Below are 22,936 nucleotides of genomic sequence, written 5' to 3' on the forward strand. Positions count from 1 at the left end.
ATGCCAGTACAAAAAATGACCAGATCTATAGGCAGAAGATTGTCATCCCTTTTAACTGTAATGTCCTTGAAAACAACAATTTATGGATAATTTACTGCCAGTCTAGACTATTTCCTTGCTAAACATACTGGAAAGTGCTCTTCACTGTGATTATAGAAAGCATTAATTTTGGCAGTAAGTGAAGCATAGCACATGATACCACAAGATAACTGATAGTTATATTTTCTGTGGGGACTATTTTATTCATTCAGTGGGTCTATTTAATGAAACACCAGCTGGATTTACAGAAAAGAAGTTCTAATACCCACAATGAAATAACAAACACCTCAAAGATTCAATGTATTTTATTGATGCTGAGAGACTGGCTTGGTGTCTTACAAAAATAAAAGGCTACTCAAACAATTCAGACCTAATTTTAATTTTTACCTACTACAAATGTATAGTTGGAATATATAGTGTTCCTAATTACTTACTCTTGGGTGGCACTGAAACCTGTAAAATAGATTTTGGATGTACAAGTACAAGAGACAGCTAGTTAAAAGTTATTGAGTCTTAGAATAAGGGTTTTTTTTATATAAAAAAAGTTGATACCACTACTTCATAAATATAGCATTGTGCCTAACCCTGAGGCTCAAACTACACTCAACACAACAAAAATTAAAAAATTCTGAACATATCAGCACAGACAGAAATGAGGCTCTGAAAGTAGGACCACTATTGCAGCATTCTAACACTCTTTAGGACTGAAGCAATGAACACCAAAAAGTGTGTTCTGTGCCGAGGTACACACCTCTTCCTCTGAACTGTCACTCAGGTCATTGTCAAGTGAAGCACTCAAGGAGGCCGCCTTGGGCTCCAGGTAGCAGAGGCACATAGCCAGAGGAAAGGAGAGAGTGAGAGCATATGGCACTGAGAAAGAGGCAGAAAGCAGAAAGAAAAAGATGAAGAGGAAACAAGGCACAAGGGATGGTGAGCGAATGGGAAGGAAGTGCTGCACACTTTCCGGCAGAAAGTTGGTTTCAGAGAGATTAGGAAAGGATAAGTAGCCATCATCATCCAGGAGTGTGGGGAATGATTCTGGAAGTTGCAAGGAGAAGGAAAACAATGTCCCGCCTTTACCAGCCTTTTGTTTATAGCTGAAGGCCATATCTTGTTCAACTGAGCAAACTCTTCCTTTTCTTTCAGAGTCCAGCTCAGACTCGTCAGGCTTTTGAACAGTGTTTTTAGATGACTTGCAATCTAATGGTTTTCGACCACTCTCCTTACATCTCCTATGGGGCTTTGTTGAAGATGCAAAGGGACCAGATTGTGAGGATGGTGAGGTATGTAATGGATCTGTACCAAGCAAAGGTGGCTGATGAAAAAGAAGAAAGAGCAGCAAACAAAGTGCAAGAGCAAAAGGACAAAAGAAAATTGTAATTAGTTAATTTCCTCTGTATATAAAAAGTTAATTACATAAGTTTTAAAAAACCAAATTTATTCCCTGGATTAAATTCCCTTGCCACATGCCATAGCTATTCAAATGAAGGAGAGCAGTCCAATAACACAAATTCGAAGGTCAATGTGTCTGTTAACAGTATTAGACATCTCATATTTTAAAATATTCAAATGTACATATTTGGTAGAAACCCAGCTACTACATTTGGTTAATAAACTAGATATGTTTAAACATGAAAGCTCAATTGAGATAGTCACACAAACCATGATTTAAAAAAATGGAATTGTGTTATAGACCAGATGTGAGGAACCTTTGGCCCTCCAGATTTTCTTAACTGCAACACTCATCAAACCCAGCAAGCATGGGCAATACCCAGGGTTGATAGGAGCTGTAGTAGCAGAACATCTGGAGGGCCAAAGGTTTTCCATATCTGCTACAAACCTTCATAGTCCTTCATCACCTTGGTACATGCACCAATTCCCTCTTCCATTTCCAGTCTGCTCTAATCCTATTTTACTATAACATACCTATTTGCACATCAAAGCAAGTGCCAATTTCCAGGCCATGGTTTACAAACCCACTTCAATCCCATGGTTTGGAGGGTTACCACTACCATATTTTGCCCAACTTAGTCATTACTTTAAGCTACAGTTAGAAGGAATTGGAAACTAGAACAAGACATTGGCATGAAAGAGAAGCTAATCCTCCCAAACATTCTTTCCAAGGAATGCTTGGAATTGTTTGGAGGCAGTAAGGATTTGTTAAAGAAAAATTTTCATCACCTGGGAGTCTTTTGAGAAGCTGTTAAAAGTGGGATAAAATTTATGTATGTTTCTATAACTGTAGCCAAACTGAGAAAAAGAGGGTGGTATCAGCTTTCTTGGGAGAACTACAAAGGTCCGTAGAAGTCCAAAACATCTTGAGGGGTGGGGATTTTAAGGGGTGAAATCCCACGTACCCAAACATGCTCAGTAGCTATAGAACACTGAGTGTGTGTTGGGGAAATGGATGAGGGCATGGCTGGCTGGCACCCTAAGCAGAAGCACACCACACTGCGATGTTTTGTTGCCCATCCCACTTGCTATAAAGAATTTCCATATAAGAAGTACAAAATGTCACCGTATATTACGAAGAAGGAACTACAATGGAAATCAGGTGACATGTAGCTTGTGTATAGATAGTAAGTGTTCTTGGGAAAATACAATGTGTCCCAAACTACCTGTTCCCTGATAATATACAGGTAATGTGCTGTACATGGAACTGCCTTTCTAGACTATTGGGAAATTTCAATTACTTGAGACAAAAGTGGAGAAATCTTTATCTGGACCATCTAGAAATGAGTATGGTCCATTTTAAAGATTTCTTTACATATCTTTGCTACCTACCAGAATTTCCAACCAAAAATCAAAATGCTAGTTTTAGGTCTAGGAATAGGGAGCCTGAAAGACTTCTCCCCTATGAACTTGCCCAGCCACTGATACTACCGGAGACATGACTGTGAAAGCTCTCACATTCTGAGATGGGTGACTATCAGAGATTATGATAGTAACATCTCAACTATGTAATCTTATCAAAGGATTATGTTCTTGTGAGTTTTTAATGCTTTCTAACAGTTTAGTGACTTTAAGTCCAGAGGCTTTGGCTTACACAGATTATCTGTCTACAGGTAGAAGTACCCCAACGGTGATGTCTTATTTATCTGGACACTTTCCATTTGTAGTTACAACTATACCAGCTGACAAAATTTTCAAATCTATTCTTACACAGCAAGCTTTAGATGAATTGTGTTGATTCCAGGGAATCAAAGATACAAACTGGATAGGTTCAGCCTGTTAGTGGATGAACTACTGCTGGTAAAACAATGTGAATGCACAGTGCTTTGCTGGATCCAGTCAAAACTCCATGTACTTGTTTTTTACACTCACACTGTGTATAAAATTTATGAAAAAAATAAATAACATTGTATTTTCAAATGTGGCCTTCTAGATGGCTTCGAGATGTTCTAAAATATAGTATGATAGCTATTCCTAAGTCAATCTGAGTTATCCTTTTACAAAGTGTCCTGCAGCTTTCATAATTTTACCTGCCTTTGCTTTGGTTTAACAATGGAGCTTGTGTAGAACCCCCCCCCCCTTTTCCTGTTAAGTTGTGCCCTATGGTAATTTACTACACTGACATAAAGTTTTTAAGTATTAAACAAAAATGGTAATCAAATAAAGGATGATGAAGAATCTGAGTTAGCATGAGTAAATGTATAACATTAGCAGATTTGGAAGCTAATGCATTAGTGAGATATTAAATGGAGAGGGAGACATAAGATGATATCCAATTCAGTGATGCCTAGAAGAGTGATTGTTGGCATCCATCTGTCTTGAGAGACAATGGAAGAGTGCGTCTTCAGGGGTAAAGTGAAACTGTTGGAGAGTTACAGCACCTGCTGTGGCTGTTGAGACCAAAATGGGAGAGACATGTTTTGTTGCAGCTGGGCAGATCTTCAGTCGAGCACCAGGGAGAAGTATATGCCAAAGAGAGTTGGGGCAAGAACACAGCCCTGTTTTACACTGCTCTTTATAGGAAAGGCGTTTGAGGATGAACCATCATACTGGACAGGCATGCATGTTCTTGTGGAAGGCTACAATCATCTTGTGGAGCTTAGGTGGGCATCCTATTTTGTTGAGCAATGTGAAGAGTCCTTTTTAACTGACCACCAAGGTCAAAGGCTTTTGTCAGGTCTATGAAGGAGATGTACAAGGAGGATTTCTGCTCCTGGCATTTCTCCTGCAGCTGGTGCAATGAGAAAAACATGTCAACTGTTGACCTCTGAGCTCTAAAGCAACATTGTGACTCTGGATAGACTCTGTTGGTGAGAGACTGTAATCTGTTGAGAACTACAGGGGCAAAGATGGTTTCTACAGTATTCAGCAGGGAGATTCCATGATAGTTCTTACAATCATGGCAGTCACCTTTGTTCTTATAGAGGATCACAATCCTGGGGGTCATGAGAGGTGCATTATGTTGGAAGAACTGAGGCTAGCTTTCAGCACTTCTGTTGAGATTCTGTCCTGTCCTGGGGCTTAACCTTATGCCTGAGAGTTGATGGCATTCTTCAGCTCATCAAGGAAGGGGGGAGCATCCAACTCTCCAAGACAAGCAGAGTCTGAATGCTGTCAATTGCTGTGCCAGAGACCATGTTTTCCTGCGAGTACAGTTCTTGATAGTGCTCTGGCAATCACTTCATCGGTTTGCTGCAGTCTGTGATGATCTCTATAGACAAGGTTTTTAGCAGTGCAGTTTTCCTGACAATCTAAAGGTTGTCTGCATGCCTCAAGTAGACTCACTGAAATCAATGGTCTTAATTTAGCCATGAGTAACTTAAGTCCATTTATTTCAAGGGGGCTGCTCTAAGTACAACTTAATTGGATGCCATGTATACTGTACATATTTAAGTTATTTAGAGCACAAGAGCAAATTCTATGACAATCATTTGATACAGCATTTTCATACAGTGGTGCCCCGCAAGACGAATGCCTCACAAGACGGAAAACCCGCTAGACGAAAGGGTTTTCCGTTTTTGAGTTGCTTCGCAGGACGAATTTCCCTATGGGCTTGCTTCGCAAGACGAAAATGTCTTGCGAGTCCTGAGATTTTTTTTCCGCACCCCCCCCTTTTTCTAAGCCGCTAAGCCGCTAATAGCCTTTTAGCAGCTAAGCCGCTAAGCCTTTAATAGCCGCTAAACCGCTAATAGCGCTAATCCGCTAAGCCGCTAATAGGGTTGCTTCGCAAGACGAAAAAACCGCTAGACGAAGACACTTGCGGAACGGATTAATTTCGTCTTGCGAGGCACCACTGTATATTTATAGTGCAGGCCTATACATGTCTTATCACAAGTATGTCCTTCTAAATGAGGAACCCCATGGAAGCTTTCAATAAATCTCCCATACTTTTCTGATATGGTAAATGGAGGTAAAATAATTAAAAAGAGAAATAACTAATTCTAAAAGGATTTTTTAAAAGAAAACCCAGCAGATGCAACTATGCAGTGTGTGTGTGTGTGTGTGTGAGAGAGAGAGAGAGAGAGAGAGAGAGAGAGAGAGAAATGGATGGATCAAGTTGTACTTTAAAATAAAAATCAACAGAGCTGCTATTGACTTCAGTGATCGTAGCATCCACACACAGGGCGAGTTTTTGGTGAATCAGGTCCATGTACCTGGTGGCTGCATTGTTACCTGGTGGCAGAATTCTAACCACCTGTTTGAGAGGCATAATCTAGTTTATTTTTCTTCTGCTCTTAACAGGTAATTGGCACTGTCAGAGCTGACATTTACTAACAGTTTGGTAGGTTCATATGTAAAGTTATTTGCACCCAGTCCACTATTGTACAGAAAGATCTGTGCACTGGAACCCAAGACATAAAATTTTGAATTTAGAAGAAGACAACTTTTCTTATTTTCCTATCTTACTGTATTTATCTCTGTTCATCTACTTTGCTTGTATGATTTAATTCTCTTAATCTAAATATATGGTCCTCTTAATAAGCTGTAATACTTTCTTATTAGTAAGAGCCATTTTAGAATTCATTAAGCATCACCATTTAGATTTCCGGAAATCCGTTCAACTTCCAAAAATGTTCAAAAACCAAGGTGCAGCTTCCAATTGGCTGCAGGAGCTTCTTGCACTCAATCAGAAGCCACGGAAGCCCTCCTGGACATTTGGGTTCCAAAGAACGTTCACAAACTGGAACACTCACTTCCAGGTTTGCGGCGTTCGGGAGCCAAAAGGTTCGAGTCACAAGGCAGTCAACAACCAAGGCACGACTGTATAATAAACACACTGCTTTCAGTGTAGTTTGCAACAACAATTTTTGTTCTTTTTAGCCCTACAATTGAATTAAAAGTGCAGGGTGAATGCTGTCGCTTCAGTTTATTCTTACAAACTTATTTCAGTTGCCTGGAGCTGCAAAATCAAAAATTTTAACCAACCGAGCAGCTATAAAGACAGAATTAAGAATTTGTACATTTATGTAAAAGCTTTACTGTGAGCTTCCCAGTCAGCAAAGTAATTAGAAAAGGTGCCAGCAACATCACAATTTGGGGTGACACTGCACTGGTGTCAGCAGCCAACCTCAGGCTGTCATACAGGAGTGGCTGTGTGGACCAGCAGTGCAGTGCAAGGCTGCTAAAGCAGAGTGGTTGTGAAAGAAATGAACAGCGGGCATGCAAAACTAGGGAAATAAACCTACATTGTATTATAAAAGCATGCTGTCATGGAACACACTGGCAAAGACCCAGATGCCTCAAATTTGAAAAACAGGACTGAAACTAAAGAAGCAGTTCAAATGGAATAGAATGCTGTTTAGAGTATATGTAGCTGCAACATTAGGCTGAAGCGCCTCATTTACATTGTTGATTGAACTTACTAGTTGTGTGCAACAGACACTGAAGGAGACCTACTGGCTCCGAAAATTGCTTGGTTTGCTATGGATCCAGAATTAGTTAAAACCTATTTCCCCAAGTACTGTGGCTGGCTGATGGAATGAAATGCCAAAACCTACACTTAAAAGTATGCCAGCGACACTGATTCCAACAACATGAAAAGGAAGGTAATGATATTTTAGATTAGAAAAATAAGAATTCACACAAGAGCCATTTGGATAAACTTCTCAGGAGTAATTAAAAAAACATGGTAAAAGTGAGATCTTTTAAAAAAATTACAAACATAAAAGTCCTGGTCTTCTAAAAATAAGGAAAATGTGAAAGCCATCTCAGTCCATAATAGCAAAGCTATTTACATTTTTGCAGAGTTCATCATATTGCTTAGAAATAAACCATTTCTCTATAAAATAAGATGTGTTGCAAGTCATCGTATTCAAATTGCAGAAAAAGACTCCACAGGATCATAAATATATTTCCTGTTGAATATGAATATATATCATGACAAATGTTTCTTTCTACCACTTCTAATTTTGCTTAGCTAGTGGAGCTAAATATAATCCATAGAACTATACCTTTGTATCATGCCGTATTGTTGAGACTGGAGTGACTTCTTCTGACTTCTTCTTTTTATTCTGGTCCTCATCCTTCTCCTCTTCCGCCTTTTTCTCTGGAGTCACAGTGGTTATCAAGTTCGTTTGAGAGATGCCCTTTGTCGTGGCATACTGGCCAGTACCAACCTCTGCAGCAGACATAGAATCCTTCATGTACATTTCATGGTTTTCATTGACTGATGCTAAAAGCAAATATAATTTGAAGAGGTAAAGTCTAACATAAATTGCGCTGCAAAGCCAAATAAAAATAAATGTGGATTAAAGCAATTTGCTAAGGAGCTAAAAATGTCATGTTTCATAAACATGCAGAAACATGTATAATTACTAAGTAAATTTGCAAAGGGATTAAATATACAAGTGTGCATATGCATACACACATATTAAGGCTTTATATGTATTCATACACATGCAGATGCTCCATAACACATATTCAGAATACATTTATAATATTAGTTGCTAGAATGCTCAACATCAAAAAACTAACATGATTTGAGCATGTTGCAGCGTTTCTCACTTAAGGGAACAGTGTAAATAATAATATGCAATGCGCATAGCAGGAAAGGGTTCTGTTTACTATTTTCATTATAATGTAACCAGATGCAATGCAACCAAAATGGAGCCAAAAAGGAGGACAGTATAAACCTAAAAAAAAAACCTGTGCATCCAAATAAGATTCCATAATTTTTGGAAAAGAAAAAGATTTTTTTAGAAAACCAAGTATGTAAAAAGCAATTTATAGGACTGGTATAATTGCATTGAAACATTATGATCAAAAAACACCTCTAATGGTCCAAAATTTGTATGTTATGTTATTATGAATCAAAATTATACTTCTGTGTATATTACAGACCTTTTCCTCTATACATATCAAATGTCACCACTCTATGGCAAATCGATCTATCTAGCTGTTTCGGAATTGCACTGTAAATCATAACTGTAGAAACCTTTTCCTAGAGTAAAATTCTGGCGGTGAGAAGCTATAATAATTTCCATTCAATTTTTGTAGACTTAAATGATACCATGGTACTCTGCAAGACTGCCAATGGGGGGGGGGGGGACAAACTAGATGTGTGACGTTACTCAAGTTGTTAGCCTTTGCATGGTTGTTGTTTTGAAAACCAATAAACAGCTTTATAGGAGGCAAGTAAGTCAGATCAGAATCATGACATGAGGCTTTATCACATTCCCTCTGTTACAGTCCTGATCAGAACTGGGCGCCAATGGCAGTTTTCACTCCACTGCAAGTAGCAGGCATAGTTCCACTGACACCAATCAGAGAAGCATCTGTCCAAGCATTAACTCACTTCCTCCTTCCCATTCTAAAGCCCAAAACTGGTTTGACCTCCCCATTCACATAACCTGCTCCTTATTAAAGAACAAACAAACTGCAAGCACTAACAATATTACAGTCTCATTTGGCCCTCCATAGTAAGTCCTGGGGAAACAGACTTGACTGATTCTGTAAGATTTTCCCCCATTTCCACCCTTATAAATTGAACTTTCAAAAAATCTAATTTTTCTTTCCAATAAATCAGTGAGCCTCCTTTGGATCTGTACCAGAAGCAATGCTTTATGTTTATTTTATTGTGCCTTTATTTTGGTGTTTTTCAGTTGTTAGATTCCTTACACAGTACCCTGATGGCTGGCATAAAAATCTTTTAAATTAATAAAATTATTTTTTTTAAATTTTACTTTAAATAAAATTATTGTCTCTGGCTGTACTGTGCTAAAGGCTTCCATTTAATTTCAGTGATGCACATGGAGGCCAACTGAAAGCTGAGCAAGAACTCTGAAAGGAATAATAGTAACAATTATATGCATAACTTTTCTAAGATGTATCTGGCCTGAATAGAATATGGAAATTGGAAGACTAGAGGTTACACTAAGTATAGGCTTGAATCCAGAAAACCCAGGATCAAATCTCCTCTGTACTATGAATCTCACTTTCTTGAGCTAGTCACTATTTCTCAGCTGAACTACCTCACAAGATTGTTGTATTATAAGCTGAGCTCTTTGGAGGATGTAAAGGTAAACGGACCCCTGACCATTAGGTCCAGTCGTGACCGACTCTGGGGTTGCGGTGCTCATCTCGCTTTATTGGCCGAGGCAGCCGGTGTACAGCTTCCGGGTCATGTGGCCAGCATGACTAAGCTGCTTCTGGTGAACCAGAGCAGCGCACAGAAACGCCATTTACCTTCCCGCTGGAGCGGTATCTATTTATCTACTTGCACTTGATGTGCTTTCGAACTGCTAGGTTGGCAGGAGCAGGGACCAAGCAACGGGAGCTCACCCCGTCGCAGGGATTCGAACCGCCGACCTTCTGATCGGCAAGTCCTAGGCTCTGTGGTTTAACCCACAGCGCCACCTGCATCCCTCTTTGGAGGATGAGCAAGATACAAATAAAATAACCAAATAGCCAGGTGTATACTTATGCCATTGAATTCATTGGTAACTTTACACAAGTGTGTAGTTCCCCAGATTAGTAAACAGTGCAAGGTAAACCTACTCCATGGTTAATATCTAATTACCAATTTGTAATCATGTTCCACCTTTTTATATGCTTCACTCAGAGTGATTTTTCAAATTAATGTAGTCATAATTCGGTTCTGCCTCAACAAACCCTTTGGAAAAAACCTAATCTGCACTTTCAGAATTCGAGTATATTATCTGTGATTTAGAGATACATGTATGTTCAATTTGTATGCACATCAAAAACGATTGGAGCACCTTTCCCTCTCTTAGTAAACTCAAATCACATTTTACACCCCCTATTTTTTAAAAAGGGGCTCATGTTCTGCCCAGGAAAAAAACCCACTGTCCAGTTAACCATGATGTAACCTATGCATGCATACAAGACAATGATTAGGGTTATTCTGATCTGAATTTTGCTAGAGGTATTTACTTAATAAAAACTAAGCAAAAGAAAAACAACACTGAGAACAATTTGTACTCTGAGATGCATGCATAGCAGCAAGGTCGCGAGTTGCTTGGTAACCAGCAGGAAGCATATTAGTACTCAAAAGGATCAAAATTAATGAGTGATAAGCACTCATGTTATCAGTTTCAGCAGGGAACACCAAGGATTATCACTAATTTATATGGATCACAATTTTTTCCATTGACCCTGGCAGTTTCTTGGTATCTGCTTTATATTCTTTTTTTTTTTGTATAGAAATTTGAATAGCAGCTTCCTAGAAGACAGTTACATGCCGATTTTCTATCTGCAAATAAATAGTATTAAACTGAAAATTGGTTAGGTGAGTTCACATTTTGAGCATCATGTTTTGTTAGTTTTAAAGGGTTGCAAATTGTCGATAAGCGTAAGCAACAAAAGTAGCAGTAAAGAGGAAGGAAAGAGCTAGCTCAGGAGCCTTGATTTGTCTTTCACAACATATATTAATTTATTTACACTGTATGCATGCAGGCGAAGCCGGAATCTAGGCAACACCTGAAAATTAGAATGCTGCTTACCTGGGACTCCATGGAGGTGGGGTTTGTGGCCTGGCCTGGCAGGAGCCTGGATCCGAGGCCTTCTTAGGCTACAGGTAGCCATTGAGGGATGCCAGCACCTCCCTCTGCAGCCATGTGGCATGCCCAGAGGCCTTGTTCAAGTGAGCCAGTCAGGAACGAGCTGAGGGGTAGGGCTGTGGACCTGACAACCCTAGTTTCCAGTCAAATCCATCTAATATTAATAAATACTAGCTGCACGCAGCCACGTCAGCTCCAATCCTCGCTGGACTTCCAACCCACCTGCCCTGTTTATGGGTCCTGCCCATAGGTGTGCAGGCAGATAAGCTATATAGATCAAGGGAAGTAATAGTGCCACTGTATTCTGCTCTGGTCAGACCTCATCTGGAGTACTGTGTCCAGTTCTGGGCACCACAGTTCAAGAAGGACACTGACAAACTGGAACGTGTCCAGAGGAGGACAACCAAAATGGTCAAAGGCCTGGAAACGATGCCTTATGAGGAACGGCTAAGGGAGCTGGGCATGTTTAGCCTGGAGAAGAGGAGGTTAAGGGGTGATATGATAGCCATGTTCAAATATATAAAAGGATGTCACATAGAGGAGGGAGAAAGGTTGTTTTCTGCTGCTCCAGAGAAGCGGACACGCAGCAATGGATCCAAACTACAAGAAAGAAGATTCCACCTAAACATTAGGAAGAACTTCCTGACAGTAAGAGCTGTTCGACAGTGGAATTTGCTGCCAAGGAGTGTGGTGGAGTCTCCTTCTTTGGAGGTCTTTAAGCAGAGGCTTGACAACCATATGTCAGGAGTGCTCTGATGGTGTTTCCTGCTTGGCAGGGGGTAGGACTCGATGGCCCTTGTGGTCTCTTCCAACTCTATGATTCTATGATTCTATGATATGGAAATGACTTAAATTCCATAGTGGCAGGCAGACAACTGGTGTGACACCAATCTGAAACCTAAAAACAGGAGTTCTGGTGGCAATTGTTTTATGTATTTATTCGAGTCTCTTTGGCATCTAGGTCAACTATCAAGTATATATTTGGTTGGAACACCCTAAAAAGCTGAGGGAAACAGAAAGCATTTCGGTAACTGAAGAAAGACTGGTGGTTGAAGGAATAGGTGGGCCAAGGTTGAAGTTTCATTGTTCTTATTTCCACAGCTTTTGTGTACTGCCGTATGAATAAGCCCAGGAAAAGTAGAAGGCTAATATTTATTTAATGGGCATTTTATAATGAATGAAGTATCATGCATATACTTACAAGCATCATCCAACAGAAGCTCAAGGGACATGAGATTACAAGAAGCTTAAATCTGTTCTCTAACAATATAAAAAAAATTAAGATAAAACTCCAAATAAAGACCATCAAGAGCATCTTACCCCCATCTAAGCTGCGAGACATTGTATAGCGTTTGCTTGATGAACGCTCAAAGTAAGGTGCTGGGCGGTCTATCAGTGCACTTGCTCTCCTTGTCTGGGCTTGTGTCCTTCCACTGTAGCGAAACTTGGAACCCAGTGTAAGAAATTTTTTGGGAGGAGCCTCTGGGAGCAAGAGCCTAGAACATATCACACAGAATGCTTGTGACGAATTGCAGGTTTTAAATGGGAAAAATGAAGTGAAAAATAAATTCTGAGCATCCATGTCTCTATTCCATAATCCTTTATTTGAATAGATACGGTTATAACACAGTGTTCCTACGCATGCCTCCTCAGATGTAAATCTAGTTATATCCACTGGTACTAACATCCAGGCTAGGTGGACATAGATCTACAGCCTCAGTTTTATGCTAGAATTAAATATTGTAGAACCTTCCTGTCCCTCCCCTTCTGTCCCCTGCAACACGCCAGACATCCTCAAAATCTACTCCAGAGGGTTCTGCACATACAACCCATATATTATACTTAGAAACAGCTGAATATTTTGAAGTCTTTGTCAAATAATAATAATAATAATGTATGTTATTCTTTTCAAAAACACGTATCAGCAACTGCTTCTTCACAAATATATCTACATATTTACAAACACACACACACATCACCTACTACAGTCATTTTGTCTGGCACTGACACTGTTTGATTATGTATTGGCTATGATATATAAGATATTATATCTAGGTGAATCAGCATACAGGTAGACTTCTCTCAAACCCACCACTACAGTAGTATTAAAACTTTCCACATGAAGTTTGCCCCAGAATTCACTCTTCATTCCGGAGTTGGTATCCCTAATCTGACCCCACCCTAAAAAAGAATCCCTAGATAAATATCAACTCATTATATAGTAACTGTTCTCCCACATCATTGGTGAAATTATCTTCATAGATGTGGTCCTGCCCAACCATGACTCTGGGTGTGGGACTCATCCAAGGAAGAGGAGTGGGGCTCTTGCAGAGGCCTCAATTACCACCAGGGACCATGAAGTGCTTCCTCTTATAGTCAAGCATATATTTCGAATGTTTCTCTATACCAATGATCAAGAAGAATGCTACATTTTAATGGGTTGTAGCCAATGCTAGCCCTACTCAAAGGAGACCCATTTGATGTAAATGGACATTATGTTTCTACTTGCCCAACAGAACAACCTCCCATCTCCTCTGCTGTTCTGGGGTTTCTGGGGTGGGGGTGGGGAGTCAAGAAAGCCCTGCTGCACTAATAGAAGCCATTATGCTGGCTTCTGCGAGGAGAACTATTTAATTGTATCCTTCTTAAATACATTTTAGTTTTTATTCTTTATTTCTATGTGTCATGTTTTAAAATATAAAAGAGATTGCATACCTGAAAAATGTATGATGTTCAACACATACTTTCCATAAACGCTTCGCAGCACGATGATTTGGTAATTTAAACCCAATTGTGCTTTCAAATTGCTCAAACTAGGAGAGAAAAGAACATTTAATTTTGAGTTAAGATGTAACAAATATACAATGAGGCATATTACCAATTCAAGAAACTTGTAGACATCTGCACATATTACATACAGGCAGACTGGGTCAACACTGTTAGGGTTGCCAATGTAAGCAAATAATATGCAGTGTATTCTAGATTTATGGCTGCTCATGAAACCTTAATTTGGTCCCTTGCAGCCTTAGTTGACTACACAGACATTCCCAGGGGAATATATATTGTAAGTAAATATAATGGCATAAAACCAGGATCAGTTCTGGTTTGCTAATAAACACCGTGTCAGAGTTCTTCTACACATTTCAGATGTTGCTGGACTACCAGTGCCAGGCTGATGGGAGCTGAAGTCCAACAATACCTGGGGAGCTAAAAGTTGACCACCACGGACTTTGAAGAAATAGCACACAAAATCCACAACTATTTAAGAAAGGGATATTTGATTAATGTCTGTCAATATATATGAAAGTGTATCTTAACTGCTATTAATAGGTTTTACTGGACTCGTGGACCAACCATGAGATACGTCAAGTGCTGTAGAGAAGAAACTTAACACATCAAGACACTATTATTGCTACATTAATCACCTGTGACATAAGATTCTCATCTTGCTGCCACACAGAAATCAGCTGTTATTTCTGACAATGTGGTGCTCTGGGGTTTAAAAGTAGGAGAACAAAGTAACTTCCTATTCAGATATGAAGTTTAATAACAGCTTCAACAACTCAATATCCCCATGACTAACCCAACCTTAGAAATGTTCTGATTAATAAATTATACAAGAATTAAAACATTGGGGGGGGGGTCTAAAATAATGTGAAAATGATGATCTTGGTAAGTCAACGTTTGCCTAGTACAAAGAGGGTGAGGAAGAATGAAGCAGAGTGCATACATAAGAAAAGACACAAGTGTATGCTATAATTCCTAATTGTGTGACTGCTGTCATATGTCGTTTGTGCCTCAGAAAGGCAAGGGGGGGGGGATTCTGGCAACAGGGGAAATACAGCATAATGCCATGACTGCCATGGACTTGGTTACATAAGCTTGCATGAACTCAGTTAAAGATTATATGAAATTGGGCAACTGGAGCAGTCCAGTTCGCAAAAGGAACACTGAAATACATTTGGTTTGCTGAAGTCCACTTACTTCCCCTGGTCGGATTTTGATATAGAAGTTATTCCTCTTGTATGAAATTTTGAGAACCTTAGGCCAAGCAAATCTGTTTATTCTGAGTCTGTCCCGATATATCAAGAGACCACTTGCGCAAACCCCTAACATGATTTCAACTCCTTCAGAATCCTAAAAAAAGATGTTTCAAAAGATGTTATTTTTTAATCTTTAGAGTATCAATGGTTCATTTCCATTTCTACAATCACAAGCTTTTTGAACATCAGATGGGGTGGGCAGCATTCCTTTGTGGGGAATGCCAGCCACTGAACTACAGTTAGCCCATTTCTGGCAAAAACAGTTAATGTAATTAACAGAACACAAAATAAAAGACTTTCTTTCACTCAAATATCTATGCAGATTTCCTCCTGAAATGCCCTACAGTCCTTTCAAAACCTGTGCATATATTATATACATTTATCTAAGCTTTCGAAAAGATTTTATGCAGTATACACTCAGAATAACATGCACTTCATAATTTTCTTCTGGTCAGCAACATTTTGCCAAAAACATGATCCATTTAATATATAATGACTAAGATGTAAACGTGTGATCTTAAATTGAGGAAGACTAAAGCCACATGTCAAGCCAAACCACTTTTTGCAGACACTGTTTACAATATATATAATACAGTACATTTTGGTTCGGTTAACTCTATTCCATGGCACCAATTACAGAACTTTCCACAGGTACGTAAGACAAAGGGCTGATTCACACACAATGGTAAGCCAAATCATGGTCTGGAAAGAATGAGCAAGCATGAGCAAGCTGAGAGAGAAAATCATGACTGCTTTGGCGCTCCCACAGTCATCCTGCTGCCCTGATACCTGGAGCTAAGCCATCGTTTGGCTTAGCCTTTCATGCAAACTCAGTCTCAAGATTTGTCTCACTCCCCAAAAGCCATGAGCTGCAACCAATGGTTTACCATTATTTTCTTACTGATTACCCACCTGCTTGCTTGTCACAAAGCCATTGTTTAGCTTAGCATTACATGCAGAAGAGGCCAGAGCCTCTTCAATGGCTCTGTGGACGCTGCACAATGTACCACTGAAACTACATGCCAGGTGAAGGATAGGACACTCTATAACATAGATCTGACTGAATTTCCCTGTTAGTTAAAAGTGCTTTAGCATTCTTTTTATTTTATAATCATCAGTTCATCAAAATATATTAAATAAACTAGACAATAAAATCAACAGATTATTTGCAGACATATTACTTAATGCATGAATGGCAACACTTCTAAGTTTCTAATGGTGAACCATCCTGCTACTTAGACTGTACCTTGGCATGGTGCAGATCTACTCCGTACATGGACAATTTTTTTGCATTCTCCAAAAAATGCATCTCAGCTTCTGCAGGTGTCATTCCCCTAAAGATAATCAACATGAGTAGAAATAAACACACTTAAAAATGAACTTGTTTCCCGGAAAATAAATGTGTCCTTTATGATGATTTAAATGATTTCATGCGGTTGTCTGTTTTACACTATTATTCACTCCATCCAATCATTTCCCCCCTCAATGTAATGCTTTGAAATTCAGTACATTTTTCTTGAAGGAGGATAGAATTCCAAAGGACTCTATTGTATACATTTCCCCCCTGCTTATATTACCTGTGGCTTTTATGAAGCTCTATTACTTTGTCTTCCAGTTCTTTAGTATGGTTTGGTGCAAAGCGAAATTCACTGACGTAATCACTTCCGTATTCATCAGGATCATAATCTCCAAGCTCTGACTGAACTGTATAGGAGCCCAATAGTGCAAGTGTAACAAAAGAACATGGCAGTCGTCCAGAAACTATGTCATCTCTCAGCTGTAAACAGAGGTAGTACCTGCAACATTTTTTTGGGGGGGGGGTTTAAAAAACACACCTCATTAACACCTCCATACCCCTCGCAAGTTCTAGCAATTCACAAGCAGTTTAAAGGTTCCATTAAGCCTAGAGAATTGCAGAATCTCTGCTTTAACCAAAGTGGTAGGAAGCAGAAGAAAGGACAAATAGGAATGTGAAAGAAATCTCTTCTCTCCATTACAAGGTAGTTGGGGGGTGGCCAGTTAGGTTGATACATAATGGAGCACTTGAAAACACAATCCCAAGAAGTGGTGTGCACATATGAAGAAACAGTAGATGCAGTCAGAACTCCAGTTTTTATTTTAGGCACAATAGAGTTCTCCCTCCCCACACACTATATATTAATTAGAAGAATTTATACATTAAGCAGAAGTGCCAAGGCTGTTTACAAACAAACAAAAACAACAAAATACCACAACAGAACCAGCTCAATAAAACAAAGTCACAATAAAACATTAAAATATCAGTCATAACAATCAGGAATGGTGGGAATTGGTTCTTCTCAGTATGTCACTGCTGTATTATTTTAATTGCAATCCACGTTTCCTCTTCTGCTTACTTTTCAGTTAATGCTAACTATAAATGGCAATTTCAGAAATATGTCTTTCACCTGCTAATGGTAGCAAAGAACTATTCCCTCCATTGACTGCAGCATCTTCATATGTTCATATGTTCACAATTATGTGAATGCCACAGCCACTGTTAGGGACAGATGAGGTCTCCTCAGCTCAAATTTTCTGAGATTTTTCAGAGAAAGTGCAGTGTTTTATTTGAGATGCTGTGGGAAACCCAGCCTTCCGCTATGAAAATTATCCAACCCTTCTCTAAAACTTACTGTAGGCAGGATGGGTCAGTCATTAGCAAGGAAGTTTGGTTCCCAGCAATGGAGGCTCATGAGTATGCGCAGGAAGCATGTGAAATGTAGTTTTCAAATGCTCTTTGCTACACTTCACAGGTTTCAGTGCACTGGATGCCATGAGGCTGAGGTGTTGGCTACTGCAAGCCCACCCTAATACACCTACCCACCCTTCAACAAAGGTAAGGGGATGGCAGTGAGGCAAGCTTATTATAAGTTAGACCTTTGGGGGGGGCAGGTGGATGAGGATGATACATCTCCAATATCTACATTTCCTTCCATCACCCATTATCAGTATGGTAGTAAATAGTGTTCACCTCACATTATACAAACAATTGTTTAACAATTGTTAGTTAGAGGTTGCCACCACCAATAACTTTTCATGACCAACTTATAAAGATTGCTGGGTGTTTTAAATACCTGGTAATATCTTCAGAAAGCTGGGCAGGATCAGGAGGATAGAATTTCACATTAAAAGAGAAATGCCAAGCACCACCTATAAGAAAACAAAACTTAATTAGGATTCTCTGCATACCGCGTCCAATAATGGTTATCCAGTTGTCTGAACCATTTCCTTTGCTTTCATAATTGAATATTGAGGGCTCCTAACTTAACAAAAAATAAAAAAAGAATTGTCCCTCGGCAAACAGCAACTTATCTGAAGTGTTTGCAAAAACTTGTAAACCCAGGGCAATTTTCTTGGCTAAGATACAGTTTACACAGTCAAATACAAAGATGAGAACAATGCCACCTAAACATTTAGCAAGGTTGTGCCCACAACTGAGTGAAGCATATAGTTATTTCTATAAACACATTCATCAGCACCTTGGGGATATCTATCTCAGCAGAATTTCTTTGTCCTTCACCATGTACAAAATTGTAAAGATAAAACATAGAGGTCATTCCTCAGAATCAGCCCTGAAAGCCTCAAGATGAGGCAATAATATCACTACAGTCAACTAGCGAGCTTAGTTCCCCTGCTCCGACCAATTACAGTGCCTATTAGTCTTAAACTGGTTCAGTCTTGCTACAAGAAGACTCTGACAAAAGCAAAGAGGTATAAACATTTGCATTTTACAGCCTGATCTTGTATATCAGAAAATAAAACAAAATGAGAGGTTGTTTTGGTTTGTTACTATAATATGTATTTTTGTGTTTTTATGTTGTAAACTACCCTGTGTTCTTCAGATGAAGGGATGTATAGAAATTTAATAAATGAAATAAATATCACCAGTGCCCTTTCTTGGGCCTGGCCTCAGTCATTCAAGTTCTAATGACAATCAGGTTACCATAATGCACTCTTCTGTGGGATACTCCCTTGAATGCAGCCTGGAAACTTCCAACAGGTTCATAATGCAAAGCTGCCAGAGTTCTGATTGGACCTAACAGAACAGTGAATGCTGATGGGGTTGTAGTCCAAACCATCTGGACAGCACCAGGTTGGTGAAGGCTGCAATGTACTGATTGATATTACACACATCCTTTAGCCACAAAACTGTGTACCATTTTTTTCCCCTCGATTCAGAATTGCTTTTGACCTTTGCAGTTCTCAGTGGCCTGTAACTGGAGTATCTCAAGATTAATCTTCCTCCCCATGAGTCTAACCCTGAGGCTTTTCTCCAGATCACCCCACTATTTGATACCTGGTGAGAAGGGGAAAGTGCCTTTTTGGTTGTGATGCAACTAAACTTCTGTAATGTTCTTTGGAAAAGGTACACACAATTTTTAAAAACACAATGCTGTTTTAAATAAGGATTCGACCACTGCTGCTTTTAAACTTGTCTTGTAAATCTGTTTTTAAAACATGTACTGTAATTGTTGCATTCCTGCTTGCTTGCAGTTTTTATTATTTATAAGATGCCTTGAATATTTTAATAGAAAGACAGGGTAGAAATGTTTAGAAATAAAACATATAATAAATACAGCCCACTAAGGTAAGTAAATAAGCTTTATTGTACTAGCCAAAGGCCATGACTAAACCATACAAACACTATGTGGAAAAGAAATATCTATATGCCTATAAAACTATATAAAAAACAGAGTCACTGCCTGAACCATCAAAATCATAAAATGCAGATGAAAATGTAGACTGGGGACTCCACACAACATACAATATTTTTCTATTTAGACCTCTGAATATCCCTTACAGTTTACTGAAATTCTGCCCAAGTTCTTCTTCCACTGAGGTGCCATATATCTTACCAGCAGAAGCTGTGTAAAGTATATCTTTTAATTTCAGTTTTAAGTACTTTTCTACTTTGCAACATCCTATTTTTAACTATTTAAACTGAGCACGTCATGATGAATATGAATGTTGAAGGTGTGTCAAGTTTCATTACTGAAGCCTTGAGGTGCTTGACAGTAGAGGGGTCATGTTAATCTTGACAGTACAATATATATTAAATTGTGTGCAAATTTCCTACAGGTTTTGTCCTTTAGGGTCTGGAATGTTATCTACATGAATGAACCTCTGCCCTTACAAAATACAAAGACTCTCTTTTCTTGGTCCTTCCTTACATATATTTCTGCTTGAACAAGTCCTTCGCTTGAACAAAGCTCTTGGTTTATTCAGGAAAAACAGACTTCTAAATGGCAATTAATCAGAGATCTTAACAATCCTGGTGTACAAATCTCTGAGCTACTTTGGAAAATGTTTGGATTCCATTCATTTGTTTGGGAAAAGCAAGAAAGACTTCAAGTAAGCCTGCTGTGCTGTACTGATTTCAGAAAAAAGGCACAGTCCATATTTCTTTCCCACATTGGGTAAAACAAAGAAACAGGGTGAGAAAAACTGTATACATACTTTTAGCCAAATTTTCTTAGGTGCCATTGAACATTATTACTTTTAACTGCAATGATAACTGGGCGCCTTTCAGGGTAGAGGAGCCCAAAGGAGATCCCGTGTGCTAATGAATTTTTGTGTATGATTTGCATTCTTAAATTATCAGACAATAATGTTTTATGTCTGGTAATACTGGGTTCCTAAAGTAATGCTCTGAAACAGCAAGTTTTGCATTTTTATATGCTACAACTGCATCTCTTCCCACTGTCAAGAGCAGGACTAGACTTTGCTGTTCTGGATAATCTCCTGCAGTTACCATTGTTCACATTTGGCTAAGAAGTCTACATCAGATGTATCTACCATAACAAACACTGCACATTTTCTTGACTACATTAATACTGATTTTTAAAAATGGCAAATAGCTGAAATCATTGCTGTCACATATAAACCTAGTTCAGCTGAAATCCATGTGCTTAGGCTTTCAAAACAGGTTTACATAATTTGGCTATTCAAAGCAGACATTTCTTTACAGAAATTTTGATGTTTTAAAGCATTTACAACATTTTATTAAATATTTATCATTACAAGTATACAACTTCGCTCATACTATAAATTAACATTTGTAAACCAGAAACCATGTTTTAATTCCAGATGGAGAATGCTTCCTACCAAATGTAATTGCTTGCATATACTTGGCCATTGGAAAGATTTTATTTGTGAAGTGTGATTGAGAATGAACACTGACATCTGTTTGCTACAGCAAATTCCATGTGTATTCATTACACCAAGTTTGTAGAAAGGATCTTAAATATTCAACTTGGTTGCCTTGATGCTTAATTTATTCTGAGTACTTATAGGTTTCTAAAGCAGTTCACAAGTACATTTACATGTTAAGCACTGATAACAGGAGATAGGAAGTATAAAATTATTTACTTTCTAGTAAGACTGACTTGGGTAACTTGGGTAACAATGTGGACTTGGGTAACAATGTGGAAAAACAAATTTAAAAATACAAGGTAGAATCACAGATATAAAGACCTCTTCTTTATAATCATATATTTTAGGCAGCATTCCTACTGTTACTTACCTGGGAGGAATCCCTATTAAAAACATATAATTAATGTCTTTAAAATGATTTAGCACAACTTACTTCGGATCTGCTTTTTTATTTCCTTGGCTGGGTCCAACCAATTCTGAAAATAAGTATTTAAAATATTTGAATGTACAAACATGTTTTTAAAGTCATCAATAAGAACAACAGCAACAATAATTTGTTTATACCCTGTCCATCTGACTGGGTTGCCCCAACCACTCTGGGTGGCTTCCAAAGTATAAAAACACAACTGTGCATCAAATATTTAAAACTTCCCAAATACAGGGCTGCCTTCAGATGTCTTCAAAAGGTTGTGTAATTGTTTATCTCTCTGACATCTGACGGGAGGGCGTTCCACAGTGCGGGAGCCACTACTGAGAAGGCCCTCTGCCTGGTTCCCTGTAACCTCACTTCTCACAATGAGGGAACCACCAGAAGGCGCTCAGAACTGGATCTCAGTGTCCAGGAATGACAGGGACCCCACTCCATTATGAAAAGTGCAACACTGTTGCTGTCAGGAGGATGCTACTGCTTCCACTGCCAGCTCTCTGACCAGTTTTGAAGGCTGATGTTTCTGACAACACAATCTCAGTATCATTAATACGACTGGATTTGATATATTTTCCCCATTTTATCCTTTCTTTATGAATTTCCTAAATTCTTGTCTAATTTTACCTTTTGGCTTTCCATATCTTTGTATGTTAACCCGAAGTAATCTTTTTCCAGCAGGTTCAGATGTTCACATACTTTGTCAAACAGCACCTGGCCTTTTGAACGTTTCTACAGAGAAAGTATAGGAAATAAAATGTTTGAGTATCAAAACATGAACCTTTAAAAAAATCAAGACAGCTTAAAAGAATTAAGTGAACATTCATTTAATTTCATGCTAAAAGTTTGATATTAACTGGCTCATAATATGAATTTTCCATGCCTGAAATACTTCCTTCTGTTGCAAGGTATGTTGCCTTACCATTAAATTATTACTTTAATTGCAATGAAAACATAATGGGAAGGATCCATCCCACGCAGCTCACAAAATTCAGTTTTCCTGGCCCCTTCTCCACACTGAACCCATCCCAAAAAACAGAATGGCACAGGGTGGGACATGGGAGACTGCAGCAGGAAGGAGAAATTAGCAGAGTTTTTGGGGAAGAGGGTTCCCCTAAATGCAGCTTTCGATCCAAGTCTGTTCTCTTCAATATTATTTTCAACAGGCCCAATAGTAGGGACCATTTTCAGCACATATGCAGAAGTTGAAAGCGTTAACGTCTTATTGGCTCTCAATGGAACTGTCCTGATTTCTGAAATTAAGTTGGACTTTTTGTAAAACTGAATAT

At 38.8% G+C, this 22,936-nt stretch overlaps 1 protein-coding gene and 1 long non-coding RNA gene across 26 annotated transcripts in view; one reads left to right on the forward strand and one right to left on the reverse strand.

Moving 5' to 3' along the window:
• Positions 1 to 19,230, forward strand: part of LOC308481106 — a 33,206-nt gene extending 13,976 nt beyond the window's left edge. The window contains exons 2-4 of one of the 3 annotated variants that reach the window (XR_013988446.1): positions 1,186 to 1,322; positions 17,824 to 17,906; positions 19,071 to 19,230. This is a non-coding gene — a long non-coding RNA (uncharacterized lncRNA). Of the gene's footprint in view, positions 1 to 1,185; positions 1,323 to 12,110; positions 12,320 to 17,823; positions 18,119 to 19,070 lie in introns of those variants that run through there. The other 2 variants (XR_013988447.1, XR_013988448.1) reach the window with 2 other exon arrangements.
• Positions 1 to 22,936, reverse strand: part of EPB41L3 (erythrocyte membrane protein band 4.1 like 3) — an 86,162-nt gene that overhangs the window by 21,587 nt on the left and 41,639 nt on the right. For 13 of the 23 annotated variants that reach the window (XM_081013047.1, XM_081013067.1, XM_081013045.1 and 10 more), the window contains exons 4-13: positions 22,275 to 22,379; positions 21,657 to 21,699; positions 18,145 to 18,220; positions 16,630 to 16,848; positions 16,299 to 16,386; positions 14,994 to 15,146; positions 13,725 to 13,822; positions 12,330 to 12,505; positions 7,443 to 7,663; positions 791 to 1,354 (exon numbers count right to left, since the gene is read on the reverse strand). In XM_081013047.1, the coding sequence (XP_080869173.1) occupies positions 791 to 1,354; positions 7,443 to 7,663; positions 12,330 to 12,505; positions 13,725 to 13,822; positions 14,994 to 15,146; positions 16,299 to 16,386; positions 16,630 to 16,848; positions 18,145 to 18,220; positions 21,657 to 21,699; positions 22,275 to 22,379 (1,743 nt within the window). The remainder of the gene's footprint in view (positions 1 to 790; positions 1,355 to 7,442; positions 7,664 to 12,329; positions 12,506 to 13,724; positions 13,823 to 14,993; positions 15,147 to 16,298; positions 16,387 to 16,629; positions 16,849 to 18,144; positions 18,221 to 21,656; positions 21,700 to 22,274; positions 22,380 to 22,936) is intronic. The other 10 variants (XM_081013055.1, XM_081013050.1, XM_081013048.1 and 7 more) reach the window with 3 other exon arrangements.

The sequence above is a fragment of the Podarcis pityusensis genome (genome assembly GCF_964106645.2).
Source record: "Podarcis pityusensis genome assembly, chromosome: 7".
NCBI classification, from domain to species: Eukaryota; Metazoa; Chordata; class Lepidosauria; order Squamata; family Lacertidae; genus Podarcis; species Podarcis pityusensis.